Source organism: Typopeltis vanoorti, chromosome 7 (assembly GCF_054136105.1).
Source record: "Typopeltis vanoorti isolate ZY-2024b chromosome 7, IOZ_Tvanoo_1.0, whole genome shotgun sequence".
In the NCBI taxonomy this organism is placed as follows: Eukaryota; Metazoa; Arthropoda; class Arachnida; order Uropygi; family Thelyphonidae; genus Typopeltis; species Typopeltis vanoorti.
Window position 1 is genome coordinate 92,143,008 of NC_143555.1, and position 17,741 is coordinate 92,160,748.

Here is a 17,741-nt window from a genome sequence, read left to right on the forward strand (position 1 = left end):
TTTTTCCTTTCTTTTTTAATAATGATAATAATTGTCTTCCTCCAACCAGCAGTCTTCAGGTTAGAATCCTGTTGTAGGCATGGATGTTTTGTGAATGCCAGTAGGCAAAAGATGAATGACTATCTGGCATGAGACCAGACTGCCATCTTGCTTGTTGGGAACCTGAAACACCTTAAAATGTTCCATGTTTGATCGGTAGAACAAGGTTTATAGATTATGTAAAAAAAAGTTTAAAAAACAAACATAAATAAAATTATAAAAGATTTAAATCTCTTGTCTCCATATAGCTTCACAACTTGTGAGTGGGATTCACATAAATAAAATAAAATACTTCTTAATAAATAAGAAGTATACAGAATAATAAAATACAGTTTAATACAGCATAAGGTTTTGATATTTGGAATCCACAGGTGGGAGGCTGCATACTCTGTTGACAGGTCTGTACTAGAGGAAGTGGATGAAGCAAGAGATGTTGGGGGTGATTATTGATAAAAATTTGAAGTATAGGCCACATATTGTGAAGGAAACCCACAGAATTGCTGCAATATTAAGACCAACTTTGACCATTAAAGATAAAAAAGTGGTGATTCCATTTTATAAAGACCTAATCAGTCCACATCTGGACTACTCTGCCCAAATCTGGCCACTGGGATTTGAGGAGGATACATTAATCCTGGAGAGGACACAGAGGCATATAATCAAAATGATATTAGGCTCTAAAGTGTTAGTTAAGGATAGACTAAGAGCATGCAAACTGTAGTTTGTTGGATAGAAGATGAGGGAACATGATGAAACATTTCAACTGTTGAGAGGTATTTACAAGATTCATACAGAAGATTTTGCATATAGTAGAACAAGGACAAGAGGCCATCTCTGGAAGTTGTGCATGAATGTAAGTAGGAGAGTGAGAAGTAGCTTTTTGCATGGAGGAGGCATGACTGTGATATTCATTGCCTGTGTTAAATGTGCAGATGGAGAATGAGTTTAAGGAGTGTTAGGATAGACTTTGTGTTGTATAAGATGAGCCCGCAATGAGTCTTATGGCTGCATGGTGGTCTGAAATAATAATAATAATGAAATAAATCCTTACCAGTTTGGTAGATTTTACAATGAAATTTAGTATTTAGGATCGCTATTTAAAATTCATCACTTAGATCATTTTAATAGTAACATGGACAAAACAAAATTATATCTCCATTAGGTATGCTATTAACAACTTATGGTTGATTATAAATTAATGTTGTTATGAAATGCACCTTGTCTGCAGTCATTTTCTTAGTCATTTAGATACTGAAAGTTTTTCACTTGGTATATATTTATTTATATACTGTACTATAAATGAAAGATTCTAAGAAATTATATTCTTGGTTTCACCCTTTATCCAAGTGTAAGCAAACAAAGTTTGTGCATGAAGTAACTTCACAACTGGGCTACTTGTGTATAGGGACTAAAGACTTCACATCAGTTGCCTTAGTATCCCATAATGTAGGGCATATCCTTACAGATATGTATAATGCTATACATTATATGAAGGACCACTTCCCAGACTGGTTTTGCTCTTTATTAAAGTGTGTGTGTGTGGGGGGGGTATTGCTCTCCAAAAATTCTGGGTGATCTCCAAGATCACTCTAAATCTCACTGAATGACCCTAAATAGTCACTACTAAACTCATTACTCTTGATCCAAGTCACAGGACAAGATCAGTAGTGTCTGTATCCAGTGACAGGCAAAACCCCCTGCCACTCAGCAAAACCACTCTAATTCCCTCTCTCATCAGTGGGCGCCAGACCCAGAAGAGATACAAAGGTTGAAGTAATGCAGAAGTCAGATATTTTCCATATACAGATAGTCAATATCACACCTTATTACTAAAATACTCTGGATTACTGATAGATGTTGGGAGTTTTTTTACTTGGTTGGAATGGTTGGATGAAAAGAAGTGACTTCATATTCATTTCTTTCCATCTTTACTATAAATTAAAGATGGCAAGAAATGAATGTGAAGTCATTAGCCCCTATATACAAGTAGTGAGATAAACTTGGATAAAGGATGAAACCAAGAATATAATTTCTTGGCATCTTTAATTTATCATATAACCAAGTGAAAAAACCTTCAACACATCTCTTTAATCCAGAGTATTTTAGTAATAAGGTGTGACATCTCTTGACAACTTGTATATGGGGAAATATATGATTTTTACATTAATTGAACTTTGGTATCTCTTCTGAGTAGTGGCCCTTTGTGTAATGTATAGTATTATACATAGCCATAAGCATATCTGTTTTTGCATTAAGGAATACTTAGGCAATTGATGTGGCCCTATATACAAGTAGCCAGTCATGAAGTTACTTAACGCACTAACTTTGTTTGCTTACACTTGAATAAAGGATGAAACCAAGAATATAAATTATTGGCATCTTTAATTTATCATTTAATACAGTTTCATTATTAAGTTTCAATTTCTTTTAGGGATGGTGTGGATGGAAAGGACCTAACTTCTGGGATCAGTCCGCTTTCTATAATTTATGTTTACCTCAACGACCAGTAACTATTTGAAATTTGTGAAAAAAAAGAAAACTTCATACATGTGTATACACTGCTGTATATTTAGCTAAAAGATCTTGTGATACTTTTAAGAAATTTGTATACCTCACACCATTGCAAACATTAAATATATTCCCTTGGGGGGGGGGGGTATCATAAGGGTAGTTTCATTTTGAAACAAAATAAGGTTTCTAAGTTTTCTGGAATTAATGTTTTTGTGATAAACGCTTAAAACTTATGATAGCATTTGTTAGCATTTTATGTGGGTATCTTGGATTTATAATTAATTTGTCATATGCTGTATTGTATTTTATCTGTTTATTATCTTGTCATTTGGTTTGCTGAGTTATATAAATTAAACTGTGATGGGTGTAATTTCAAAAGTTTTTATGAATTCAAAAATAATAAGCATTGTTAATCTTTTTAAAACCATATTTGGCAATTTTTTTAAGTTCTTAAATTTGAATATTTTTAACAAAATATCACTAGTATTTGTATACAGGAAAACCTCACTTAATGTGAATTGATACTATTTCACTTTTTATGCGAGTGATTAATCAGTTAATGTGATTTTTTTTATGTTAAGTGAAATTTTTTGTCACCAATCTTCAGCGAGATGGAACGTCTTCTATCATTCTGGATTAAGGATTGTAAGAAAAAAAGAATACCTCTTAGTACAAGGAATATTCAGGCAAAAGCACTCAATATTTTTACCTCATTCAAAGAGACCAAATTGCAAGAGGAATGTGAAAGATTTACTTCGAGTTTAGGATGGTTTGACTGTTTTAAAAACAGAGCTGGACTACATAACCTAAGAATAGCTGGGTAATCTGCTGTTGGCGATAAAGATTCTGTGGCCAAGTTTCCTGAAGAATTGTAAAGGATAATTCAGGAGAGTGATTATGATGATGATCGTCAAATAATCAATGTCAAGGAAACTGGTCTCTTGGAAGCATATGCCAACAAAAACTTTCCTAGCTAATGAAGCATCTCATCCAGGATACAAAGTATCTAAAGATTGTCTTAGGCTTTTATTAGAGGCAATGCAGAAGGCAACTTTAAACTCAAGCCTATGTTAGTTTATCATGCGCAAAATCCAAGATCTAACATTATTGAAGAAATCAGCACAACTGGAAAAAATCGTGGATTTAATGAACTGGATAATGAAGATGTGAGAAACTTGCTCGATTCCCATTCAGTATAGTTAAGCAAGAATGATCTCCTTCAACTAGAAGAATAGCATGCATAAGAAGAAGAAAATAAGTAGTGCGAACAAGAAGAGAATGTTATGACTAAGAAGCTAACTGCAAAAGAGCTTGAGCTAGTTTTCAATCACTTTGAGCATGCTAAGGAAATTTTGTTTGATACTGATCCTGATATGGAATGAAGCTTCGAAGTCCAGCTATCACAAATTACATGATAAGATGAAAAAGTTGCTATTCAAATATCTTTACTTTAATTTTTTGTAAAAAAAAATAGCTCAATCAAATGTTTAGACATTAAATAAAACTTTGAACAATTGATTTTTATTAACTTTGATGATTTTATCCTCTAATATAGCTTTTACTGTAATTTTTTTTTCACATTTGCTCTAACTGATGTATAATTATAATTATTGGTTATTTTTTTTCTATTGGTTATTGTATTCCCTTAACGCAATTTCACTTAGCGTGCAATAATTGATGGATCAGTTAATCGCATTAAGCGAGATTTTCCTGTATATGTCTTCCAGAAAAGATATCAGATTTTGCATTTTGTTTTTGTAATGCTTACACCACCAGTGAAGGTAATAAAAACATACAAATTTGATGGCCATATACACAGGGGCGGCTTGTGCATAGGCATTGTGGAACTGCAGCACCCCCCAATATTTCTCGATATATAAATATATTTATTAATTTATTTATATATGCTTGTAATATTTAATTTTATCATCAACAATCCTATACAATTATCTTATTCATCTTGTAGCACTTAGGAGAATGAAGGACGCTAGCAGCACTGTGTTTACCACAATGTCATATTGCTACGCGTGCAAGCATATGCATGTCATAGTGAGATGCGAGCTATTGGCGTAATGCAGCAATGTCTGTCGCACAGTTCCATTGTTGTTTATATGCAATTTGCACATAGTAGAGTGTTCATAGTGCTTATCGTGTTTACTCCATAAACACGATATATCCCATTATCAACAAAGAAAAACTGAACTTTGAGTATTCTACAGTAAACCCAACATGCATTATTATTGTAAATTAATTGACTTGTTAAAATTTATAACAGAAAATAATTTAGATTGTGTTCTTAGCGAAATTACTGTATTAATAAAAATTCTCTTGACAATTCCTATGACAACATCAGAGTCTGAACGCTTTTTCAACAATGAAGAGAATAAAAACATTTCTGAGGAGCACTATGAATCAGGATAGGTTAAATGCACTTGTGATAATTTCAACAGAGAAAAAATTCTTCAACAGTCACACAAACATCAAGGAAAAAGTTATTGACATTTTCTCTTGAAACAAAACAAGAAGAATGGATTTTATTTTTAAGTAATTTTGAATTATACTAAACTGTATAATTTTATCAATAATAAACAATATTTTTTCATGAAACAAAACAAGAAGAATATATTTTATTTTTAAATAATTTTGAATTATACCAAACTGTATAATTTTATCGATAATAAACAATATTTTTTCATGTTTAATTTTTTTTTAAATTTTTACCATAATTTTGATATTTTATCCAAACACATATACACTGTACTTACAGTGTGCATGTATATTTCGAAAGTTGCAGCACCCTCACGATTTCAAACCGCCACTCCATATACATTCAGATGTGTACATATTTAGGTCATAAAGTTATGTTAAATATTACTACTTTTAAAAATAAAAGATGTAAAACTGATTTTTCTATATTCTCATAGATTTATTAGTAATTAGTAAAAAAAAAAAAAATCAGCTAACGCCTTTTTATTCCCGTATACGGGGAGTAGGCGAGGCCATTTAGCCCTATCTAACTTTTGGAGACTGAGTGGGCAGTTCAATCTCCACTGGTACCAATCAGAGATAGATGGCCCAAGGCTATCACTAATTAAGCGGTACTCAGTGAAGAGAGACGGCTCAAATGTGCCGCCATCTCGTGGTCCCTAACCCTAACACAATATATTTAATGTCTGAAATAATGTGGGTTCTACGGTCGATTTTCTTGAGTTTACAGGACAAAAAACCCGAGTTTCCGGGAGGAAAAACCTGCTTGCCCGTGCCAGAGATCGACTAACTCAGGAACCGGTCGAAAAAAGGCTTAGAAAAATTTCCTCTAGTCGCCGACTAGACTCGAAACCAAGTCTTCCTTCATGCGGCCAAGCGCCGTGGTTGGCAAACGCCACATCCACTGAGCTACACAGGCTCGAGTAATTAGTAATTACGCTTAGTAATTAGTAATACGCTTAGTAATTAGTAAAAAAATACGCTTAGTAATTAGTAATATTAGTAATTCTGCTGTCTTTTTCAAGCTTTCCAATAATTCTTTATTGCGTGAAATCATCTAGATGATGTCTTTGAGACATTACAAGACATCCAAGTTTGCAACTTTATTCCTTCACAAAAGAGCTTCCATCAAACAATTTGCTTAATGCAGGCTTTTGCCTTTTATCCTGTTTAGTGCTAACACATGACCCCTTTGCACACAATTCAAAAATTTGAATATGTACCTGCTTTCTACTCGAAAACTTCAGTTATACAAATTGGCACAAGCTGATTCATCTGAAGTGGTAATTTTCAAAAATAGTGTTTGTCCCTAGATGTTGAACACCAGTGTATATTGTAAATATACACTGTTATTTACAATATTAGGGCAATGGAGCATGATTGGCCGAGTCATTTGCGTACCGTAACCACAACCAACAGGTTGTGGTTAGGGTACTCTAACCTGTGGGTTAGAATTACCTGCGGTAATTCTAACCCCCAACCAACAGGTCGTAGGTTAGAATCCCACTGTGGACATGTGTATGATTATCTATAGGTAGCACAAAAGTAGATATGCCAGTTCAATGTTGTGAAATGTAAGGTTTTAAATTTTGGATGTGGATGGCCTAAGAATTTTTTTTTTTCAATTAAAAATATATATGAAAATTGGTTAAAATGGAAAAAAAAATTCTTAGGCCACCCACATCCAAAATTGAAAACCTTACATTTCACAACATTGAACTGGTATCTCTATTTTTGTGTCCATTCACTCCTTCTCTTCGAGTCTTATAAGACCACAACATCTGCTCTACTCCTCATAGTTCATCCCAACTTTGTTTCATCTGCAAACAACTGTATAATCCCTATTCAAAATTTTCCTGATATCATTAGCAGGTTAAACAGCTATGACCTTAAAACAGACCCCTGAGGCTAGAGCCTGCTGAGACATCGGTTTTTCAGGCCTCAGACCGAGGCCCTGCACTCGGAGCGGCCCAACGCTTTCAAATTTCTCAGAAAATTTGATAATAGAATTTTTGATGTTTCAGAGATGTATTGATATGAGAAATATTTTAATTAAATTTACATCGATTCTTTGTCCTTTTATCATGCCAGTACCTGATACCAGCAATGATAAAACATGGAGGCAAATACGAGGGGCCTCACTAATAACCTTTTCCCGAAGCATCGCAAAACCTCCAGCTGGTCCTGCCTGAGGCACACCACTAGTGACGTTCCTGTTCTGCAATATTGCTCCCCCATACACAACTTCCTGATATCTATAGCCAATCTCCAATCCAAATGGACTAGTCCAAGATTCAATTCCATCTGGTATAGTTTATCAATTATATGGCAATCCATCAAAATTCTTTATGAAATCTGAGTATACTACTCTGTATCCATCTCCCTTGTTCTATCCACCTGTGACCTTTTGTAATAAGTAAGCATATTACTAATGTGCTGTTCATCAGAGAGTACCACTATTGTGAATCCAATTATGGATCCTAGTTCTCACTGACCTCTTCAACATTTTAACCACAACATGTGACACACAGATTGGTCTATGATTTGAAGCTTCAGTTCTGTCACCTCATTTATGAAGCACTACATTCTTGCCCTCCTTCCACTCCTCTGGAACTTGACCCAATATAAGACTCGCACTAAACAAGAAAAGACTACTATTAGTGAGTAGCAGATGTGCATTATAGATAATGCTGTTGTGTAGATGTAAAATTAATAGGTAATTTACTCCGTCTCAGAGTAAAAGAGTAGATGGTCAGATATAAAAATCAGGTGTAAGACAAAGAATGAAGGTTCTCCCATTGTTATTCATCATCTACAAAGGCTATTAAACTTGATAAAGTTGGAAATATTCAGTGCAGCTCCTTAATTTATGCAGATATTATACTTCTAAATAAATCCAGAACAATACTTCAGGATTCTTTAACTAAAATGAATAATTTCTAACAAGTTTGGAATAAAAATCAGCAACGAAAAGTGGAAGCTATAATAATAATAATAATAAAAAAAGCAGGAACATGACAGGCTATAGAAAATGAAATTATTTCAGCTGTCGAAGCAGTCTACGTTACTGCAGTAACAAATTTTGTTCTTTGTCTCAAATTGAGGATTTTGTTAGTGTTCCTAAAAACAGAAATTTTTGTATCTAATAATGGATTTCATTGTAGAAGATAGGATTCAAGGAATTCAGATCTGTAACAAAATGAATTATTTCTAATCTGTTAGATGAATTTTGTTGATCTTATGCTTTGATCTGAAGATTGAATTCCTCTCCACACCAAAAGCAGAAGGATCACCTGTCAATGTACTGCAATATCTCGTAGTGATGGCAGAATATATGCTATAAGGTTAAGGATTTGTTTTACAGCAGATTCTTAGCTTGGATACAATATCCTATATTTGTATTTTCATTGGAAACTGAGATACATTACTTAACAGAGGTCATGATCCTTTGGTTTTATCTAAATTGCTAGCATTTAAAATAAATAGACTCCTGAATCAGTTGAGTTAAATGAACTTTAAAAGGCATGCAGCAATAATGCAATGCTTGCTTTTTTCATTCCTATTATAGCCAGCCTGGATGGCGAGTGGTTAGCATATCTGCTCTCCAGCCAAAAGGCTATGGGTTCAAATCCCACCGTGGACATGGATGTTTGTAATTGTCTGTGAAAATATTAGTGGTGGTGGGCAATAGATGCCATTGATGTAGTTGCTTTGATTGGTGGAGGTGGAGAGTTATGCAATGGGTGTCCTCCTGTGATGAGTCTTTGGACTCCCTGGAGGTGTCACATAATAATAATAATAATAATATATTTCACTCTACCAAAGTAAGGAAAGTATACAGTTCTTCCTGTGCATTGTGATGTTGTTTTACTTTAACAGTTATGAAAACTACAGACACACACATAAGAAAAATATTCCATGCTATTGATATATCCACTAACTTTTAAATTATTGTTATTTAAAAAAATAAAATAAATCAGCTGATGCCTTTTATTTCTAATAGGGATTAGGGGAGGATTTTTAACCCTATACAACTTTTAGAGACTGAGTGGGCAGTTCAATCTCCACTGGTAGCCAATCAGAGATAGCTGGTCCAAGACTATCACCATTGGTGTACACGAGATTTAATCTTGGGGGGGCACTCAAGAATTAATCTGGGAGTGAGCCAAGTTGAGTAGACGATTTGAGAATAGACACTATGCATTGCATACGACCTATAACAGCATCTGCAGTGGTTGCCAATACATGAAACCCATGATCGGGTATCATGGGTTGCTCGGGTAAATGAAGTAGTGCTCAGTCCCTCCCCCCCCCCCCAGACACTACCTCGTTCACCTTGCATTCAGTGACCATGAATCCCCAGAACTATAGGGTATTCCCACCTTATGTGACCCCTAATTCATAAATAGCATAGAAATAGAAAACATGACACAACATATTTGGGGGGGGGGGTATGCCCCCTGGTGAGCCGTTGACTATCACTAATTATAAGCAGCAACCAATGAAGAGAGACCTCTAGGGAGTCAGGTGCAAGCAGTGTGAACGAATTCTTGAATTCGTTCACACTGCTCTCAACATCCAATGACAATCCATTTCAATCACGCACCACCCTATGAGAGAAGAATCTATCCTTCACCCCCCTTCTTAGCAGCATTCATTCTCAGCTCGGATGCCCTCTTATCCTTACCCTACCCACCATAAATTGAAAAAGACTCATCAGTTTCTTCTAGCATAATCCTACCAATATATTACAATAATGGATATCTAATCACGCCAAAGTGAATGATTTGACATTTACTAACATCCATTTTTCCATGCCCACAATTCCAGCCTATTCATATAATTCTGCAAGTACTGCATATCATCAGCATTCCTGATTACCCTACCTATCTTTGCATCATCAGCAAATAGCTGTATGTCGCTTGTCAAATCCTTCCCAATATCATTAATGTACAGATTGAATAACAGTGGACCAAGCACCATTTAAGGTTACCAGTGTACACCACTGGTAACCTCATCCTCTTATTCACGCTAATATTCTATAACCCAAACCCATATTCTCTAATTTATGCAACAGTCTACCATGCTGTATTCTCTCAAAAGCCTTAGCAAAATCAAAAAATAACATGGTGTATCCATTTTGAGTGTTTTCAAATTATTTGAAAGTAGCAAAAGAAAAGAGAGAGAGAGTTAGGATAGTGAGTCTGTTGCTGCAGTATGACAGAAAAGAGTTTAGGAGGCCCATAATTGCAAATGACTATATGCACAGGTTATGCAGAAGATGTGATGTGGAGTTTGTGGACATGTGAAATGAGTTTGATAGGCAAAAGGATTTGTACAAGATGGATGGCTTGCATCTGAATGATTTTGATGTGCAGAGAGTGGAAAAAGTGTTGGTGAATGAAGTGAAAGTGGATGTGCAATGTGAAGGGTATAGTGCAGTAGTGGCGAGCCTTTATATGTGTGCGTGGCAAAAATTTACAAATCAAATTGCTGATGTGGCAGCAGTTTTTAGTAGTGGAAAAATTAATAGAAAATTAATTTATTTATAATATATATTTTATAAATAATATTTATTTTATTTATAATATTTATATATATAAATTTGTAATATTATTTAGTGTAAAATTGATTATTGTATTATGAAATTGATTTCAATGATGGTTTGAAAATAATGCAAATATTTATGCATTATAACTCATTATAGAAGTCAGCTGAGCAGGGGGAAGCAGCAGGATGTCAACTTGTCGGCGGAATGCTTACTGTATTTACTCGAATATAGCATGCCCTCGCGTATAACTTGCATCCCGGATTTTACTTTACAAAAAAAAAGACATCGTATTACCTCGCACACAAAAATATTTAAAACATGTTCAAGTCGAGGTGATAGTAACGCACTCCCCACAGTAACAACATGCCTTCCCCAACAGCCATTATACTGCAGATGTAAGAAAAACAAATGTAGTTTTATTGTATCCCTGAATAAGGTACAGAGGCTTTTGCAGTCTGTGTAATATATTTCTCAACAAATAGTGTGGTTCATTAGTTAGAGCAGTTTTTATTCCAGCTGTCTCTAATTGCACTATTATTGTCCCCTCCCACAGAAACTATGCTGTATAGACTCAAGCAAAACCATAAGTTGCACTTAAACACAGTAACTAACTAAAATCTATTTGTCCAATTCTTCAATTACATGAAATTGAAGTTTATTGCATTTGAAATTCTCAATGTTATTATGACAGTTCACAAAGGCTAACTTCAAATAAAATTCTACCATGGATTGAAACATGCCATATAAATACGGTGACCGTACGTCCTTTATTTCACTGCTCTGTCCTTTAGATTTTTTTTTCTAAAATTACCATTTTGTCCTTTTTGTGAATTGAAATAGTAAATTGAGTATTGATGTCAACATATTTAAAGATGCAATTCATAAATTTTACCAAACCTGCATTGATTATTTAAATAACTGGGACAGCTATTTTGTAGAAATGGAAGTACAGTATTTGAATGGGTCCTGCTATGAGAAATCCCTCTGGCAAAGATCGAGGAAAGCATTTTGTTCACTTTCAGTCACTGGAATATAAACATAAATGACGGTGAACTATTTGATGATGTTGCGTGTATTAAAAGTTATGTCACCAGTGAAAAGATCGAAGAATGCTGACAAAATGACAAGTCCCTTGACATAGAAGGGTGAAATTTTGAAATATTTCGCAGATAAACGTGTCTTTTAAAAAGTATTAAAATTAATTTTTTAAGTAATAACATGATTGTTTAAAATGCTATCTATATGCTTATATTTTACAATAAACGTTATGAAGCTTTTTAGTTTTAGTGAAACAAATAAATGCAACTTGTTTTTTTTTATTATGAAACAATTTCTGATTTGTCCCTTATTTTCTCCAAAAAAATATGGTCACCATAGATATAATGCATGTGTGAGTTCGCCTGCCAGCTCAATAGCAAACAAGCAGGAATAAAATTAAACCAAGGGTTGAAACTTTGTGAGAGTTGCGCCTACTGGTAATGAGAAGTTACGTCAGAACGATAAACGACACCCTGTTATGAATGTGTTAAAACTAAGAAATATATAGCGAATGTTGTTATGCGTGGTATGTTTCACATGAACCTTCAAAAATTAACACTGAAATGACAGTTTCAGATGTTACGGAATTCGGTTGAAGAGAATTAGCATTTCAACTCAACATTTGTTGGTTGCATAATAAATTTAGTTTAATCCTTTATCCAAGTGTGAGCAAACAAAGTTTGCACCTGAAAGTATCTTCAGGACTGGGGCAAGGTGATACAACACCAGGGCACTCCTTGCAAAGGTGAAGCAAGCTACCAACACTCATGTCTCAGTATCTCCTATAATGCAAAACACATCTCCTTGCAGATATGTCTAATGTTATGCATTAAGGGAAGGGCCACAACCCAGACTAGTTTCGACCTTTATTGAGGTCTCTTCAGTGGGAGTCAGGCCCAAGTGGAAATACCAGGCAGAAGCATTAGCAGGTCATCTCTACCTATAGGAGTTGCCAAATGGTGTGCCACCATTATTTTTAATTAGTAATTTTTAATAAATTACTCTGGATTTAGAGAAGGATGTTGAAAGTTTATTTTCCACTTGGTTAGAGTATAATAAATTTAGTTTAATCCTTTATCCAAGTGTGAGCAAACAAAGTTTGCGCCTGAAAGTATCTTCATGACTGGGGTAAGGTGGTACAACACCAGTTGGTGTTGTACCACCTTACCCCAGTCCTGAAGATACTTTCAGGACTGATAGGCACTTTCAGTCCTGAAAGTATCTATCCTGAAGATACTTTCAGGATTAAACTAAATTTATTATACTCTAACCAAGTGGAAAATAAACTTTCAACATTTGTTGGTTGCCTTTGTGTTCAGGTCACGATCGCGTGACCTTTGTTAATACTGCACCAATCATATGCATGTCTTCATAGCTGCTCTCTCGTGCACAACAAAATTTAGCTTGTACGTACTGTAATAATTTTTTAAAAAAGTCAAATTTATACGCATATAAAAGGATATCACCTGTAAATCGTTGAAGTGCCAGCAAAATTCTCGAACGTGCCACCTCTGGCACGTGTGCCATAGGTTCGTCATCAATGGTATAGTGTGTTCAGGAGGGACAGAGAGAATAAAATGAGGGGGAAGAGTAGTGTTATTAATGATAGCTGATAAACTGCAGCCAAGGAGAATAGAAATTGAATTGCAGGATAGTGAAATGACCTTATTTGAGGCTATTTGGTGTGAGATTGAGACTAGCAGAACAAAATATATACTGTAGTTGGGTGCTGCTATATACCAGGTGATAGAATAGATGGTGGAGATAGTATGCATAAACAAATTGATGCAATGAGTGGAAGGAGGGTAATTATGGGGTTTTCAATTATGGTAACATTGACTGGAAGGAGGAAAGGACACATGTGAGGAAGAAACTGGGTTTTATGCAGTTATTAATGGGTAGCTATCTGAGACAGCATGTAATGGAAAATACTAGGGGTTCGAGCGTGCTTGACCTAGTAATAGCATCTGAGAATATGACCATGTTGCCACAAATTGGTGAAAGTGATCACAAGGTCCTGACCTGGGAGGTGGCTAAATGTGTGAAATTTTCGATTAAGACAGGGTACATGTGGAATTACTGTGCTGGCAAGTATGAAGAGCTTAGGAGATTGCTTGGTTCAGTGCCTTGGCATGTAAAACTGCAAGGGCTAGAAGTTGATAGTGCATGGGAAGCGGTTAATGAGTGTTTGCAGGAGGCAATGGCTGACTATATACCTCAAGTCCGAATAGTAAATCAAGTAGGCGTTAAATGGATGAATAACACCATTAAGCTTGAGCTGCAAAAAAAAAAGAAACAACTGTGGAGGGAATTTAAGGAGCAAGGAGACCTACAGGGTCATGAACGGCATAAACCGCAGGCCAGAAGGGTGACGAGTGTGGTAAGAAAAGCAAAAGGGATTATGAAAGAAAATTAGCCATCCAAGCTAAAGAGAATCCCAAATAGTTTTTTTGATATGCTGCAAGTAATAGAAAAACTGTAATACAGCAGAATGATTTTAAGAAATGCTGATGATAGGGAGGTAACTGAATCAGTTGATATAGGGGAATTACTGAGTGAGCACTCTGCAAGAGTATATATCATCAGGTGGTGACATTGAAGAAATGAAGGAACCATTAGTTTATATGGGAAGTGGAGGTGAATGGTCTATTACAAAACCTTAACGTGAATACATCTGTGGGATTGGATGGTATATATACCAGCATGGTCTTACGTGAAGCAGCTAAAGAATTGTCAGCGCCCTTGACCATACTGCTCAATCTGAGTCTCGGGTCTGGTTTAGTCCCGAAGGGGTGAAAAGAGGGGAAAATAGTTCCACTGCATAAAGGAGGATCCACAACAGCTGTTGCAAATTACCGACTGATCAGCATATCAGGAGTCAAGGTCTTGGAGAAAGTAGTCAAGAGTAAAATACAGGAATGGATTGATGAAAACGAGATACTGTGTGGGGGGGACAGCATGGTTTTGTGAAGGGTAGATCATGCGTCAGTAACTAGCTCAAGTTACTGGATAGGGGTAATGGGTTCACAGTGATACTGCTGGACCTGGCTAAGGCCCTTGAAAAGATACCACATGAATTTCTAATCCATAAACTACAACATATGGGAATGGATATAGGGTTGGTGAGTGGTTGATGGAGAGATATCAGAGAACAGTTTATTCAGGAGTAGAGCACAAAAGATGACCCGTGACTAGTTGTGTGCCGCAAGGTTCTGTTCTTGGACCACTACTATTTAATTTGTTCGTTAATGATATAGGAAAGGATCTGAGAAGAACGGTTCATTTGTTTGCTGATGATGCAAAGTTGGTTAGGGCAATAGTGAATGCAGATGTCAAAATTTTGCAGGATGATTTGGATAGATTGGAGGACTGGGCTAAGGAGAATGGATGTCAATTTAATGTGGTAAAATGTAAGGTTATGCATTTTGGGGTGAAAAGATTAGCAGCAGTATACCACATTGGTGGAACAGTACTCCAGGAGATTGATGTGGCCAGGGATTTGGGATTGTTGGTGGATAGGGAGTTGAAGTTTAGGGAGAACATTGCAAAAGTGGCTAATCAGCTCATCAAATCACTTGGCTGCTAAACAATACATTGATGAGCAGAGTTATTGTTCCTCTGTATCGAGCCTTGATAAGACCCCCCATCTCGACTACTGTGCCCAGATTTGGTCGTCTGGGTTTCTTCTAGATGGGGAGAAGGTGGAGAGGATCCAGAGGCGAGTGACCAAAATGATAGCAGGTCTATGGAATGAATCTTATGAGAACAGGTTGAAGAGTTGTGGGTTGAAGAAATTGGTTGATAGGCGGAAAAAAAAAAGGGGGGGGGAATGATTGAGACATTCAAATTACTGAATGGTTTCTATAGGATTAATTCAGAGGATATTTTTGAGAACAGGACTGGTGGGAGGACTAGTGACCATCCATGGTGGGCAAGAGTGTGGTCAGTAAGAGTGTTAATGCTCGGTTTTTTACTTTTAGAGTGGTAAATGAGTGGAATAAGCTGCCAGAGTGTTGTGGGTGCTATGACTGTGAATGAGTTCGAGGCAAAGTATGATAGATACTGTGTGAATGTTGAATAGTTGATGAACATCATGTTCAGGGCCTCCCTCGATAAGTCTAAGGACTCCTTGGAGTAACTCGTAATAATAATAATAATATCCGTTTCACTTGTCTAGTTCAAAGTTACCATTGAACTAGATGAGCAAACAAGTGCTGCCATCTGTACGTAACCCATAATAGAATATGTTTTTCTCTGTAAAATAATGTGGGCTCTACGGTCGATTTTCTTGAGTTTACAATTCGAAAAAAAAAAACAGTTTCTGAGAGAGAAAACATGCTTGCTCATGACAAAAATTGACTAATTGGAAGCTGATCGAAGAAAGGCATTGACAAAGTTCCTCAAGTCAGCGACTAGACTTGAACTTCCATTGGGCAGCCTATCAGAGGATACAATGCCGTTCAGGCATTGCATAGAGACGTTCTGTAATGCAGCCTGATGAAAATGATGGACAGAGGCAGCAGGGTGTTAAAATGGGTGGTATGCAAATTCCGGCTACAATCGGGTGCAGGCCACCGATGATGAGTTCAGAGCGCCAGTAACACCATCATGAGCACTAATACTGTATGAATCACTAGTGCCAATAGAACGTTCTGACATCACTAGTGCAACTAAACACCCAGGGCAGCTTCTGAAAATGATGGGCAAGGACAGGAGAGAGTTAAAATGGATGGCATGCAAAATCCGGCTACAATCGGGTGCAGACCATCCATGATGAGTTCCAGAGTACAGTAGCACTGTGATGAACACTAATAGTGTATGAAAAGAACTCCGTTTACTGGGTTTTCACGGAAGAGCAACTGCACACGTCGAACATCACAACAACGAACAAGGTAGTTTGTCTGGCCTGTGTAAAGAGCATGTGAACAATTGACCAGTGGAAAACGGTACTCTGGAGCGATGAATCAAAGTTCACCTGTTTCCAGTCGTATGACAGGGTGTGGAGGCAGCCTGGTGAATGCCTGATACCACAGTGTGTTGTACCCACAGTAAAGTTTGGTAGTGGAGGGTAATGGTATGGGACCACTGGTTGTCTGTGGTTCCATGAAAGCAGCTCAGTACCTTGATATTCTGGATAATCTGGTGTTGCCTATACTGTGGGGTATTTATGGAACACACCTGTGTTACTATCAAGAAGACATTGCCCCATGCCAAAAAGCTGTAGCTGTTATGTGATGTATGAAGAGATGTGTGTTAAACGACTGGCTGGCCTGTGCAGAGCCCTGACCTGAACCCTCATCGAACACCTGTGGGACGAATTGGAGCAGCGATTGAGGTCCAGAGCAGGACGTCCTCGATCTGGCGCTGCTTTGATGGAGGAATGGAAACAGATTCCACCTGATGTCTGCAACACATTGATGGAAAGCTTCCCTCAAAGGATGCATGAGGTGATCAAAGCCAATGGTGGACATACCCAGTATTAGGGTTTGCCTGCTGGTATAAACTGTTGTGTCCCGACAATTAGTGTACATACTGTAGATAGTGTACATATTATATCAGCAGCAACTTTCAATGTTGAAAGGCCATTGAAAGTTACTGCTGAAATCATGTTTTATTTTTTTAGTAAACTAGCGATATCTATTTGCGTTTTTGGCGTAGTTTTATTTTTCATAGCTTAGTGTAACTGAATGGTTGTGAAGATTCGTGTGTTTGAAACAGACAATTTTTTTCTATTTTTGAAGCTTCCGATCAACGGGATCGGCTTATCTTGCGGCGCGAAAAACCAAACGTAATTAATGGCGTCGTCATTTCGAAAATGTACGTTGTCGTGAATGCAACATGTATACATGACGGAATGTGGCGAGACCGGACAGGAGACGAGATAAAGTATAGATATACTGGAAGTTGATATTCTGTCGAACTACAAGTTATTGGTAAATGTGAAACTGTCGAATGGAATGAAACAATGCGTAATTGCGGCAGAAAATGACCGTGTGAATCACGAAACGAATGCAAACGCAGGAGCAAATGATTATATAAATCACGTAACCGAAGCGAGCGGAAGTACAGAAACAAAAGAAATTATAGCTAGAGAAACAAAAGCGAGTGATTCTGT

The 17,741-nt window shown here is 36.6% G+C and overlaps 1 protein-coding gene across 1 annotated transcript in view; it reads left to right on the forward strand.

Moving 5' to 3' along the window:
* Positions 1-5,252, forward strand: part of Ufsp2 (UFM1 specific peptidase 2) — a 245,905-nt gene extending 240,653 nt beyond the window's left edge. Inside the window, exon 13 of the mRNA XM_090396020.1 lies at positions 2,471-5,252. Coding sequence (XP_090252146.1) covers positions 2,471-2,557 — 87 coding nt within the window. The 3' untranslated portion in view covers positions 2,558-5,252. The remainder of the gene's footprint in view (positions 1-2,470) is intronic.
* The last annotated feature ends 12,489 nt before the right edge of the window (positions 5,253-17,741 follow it).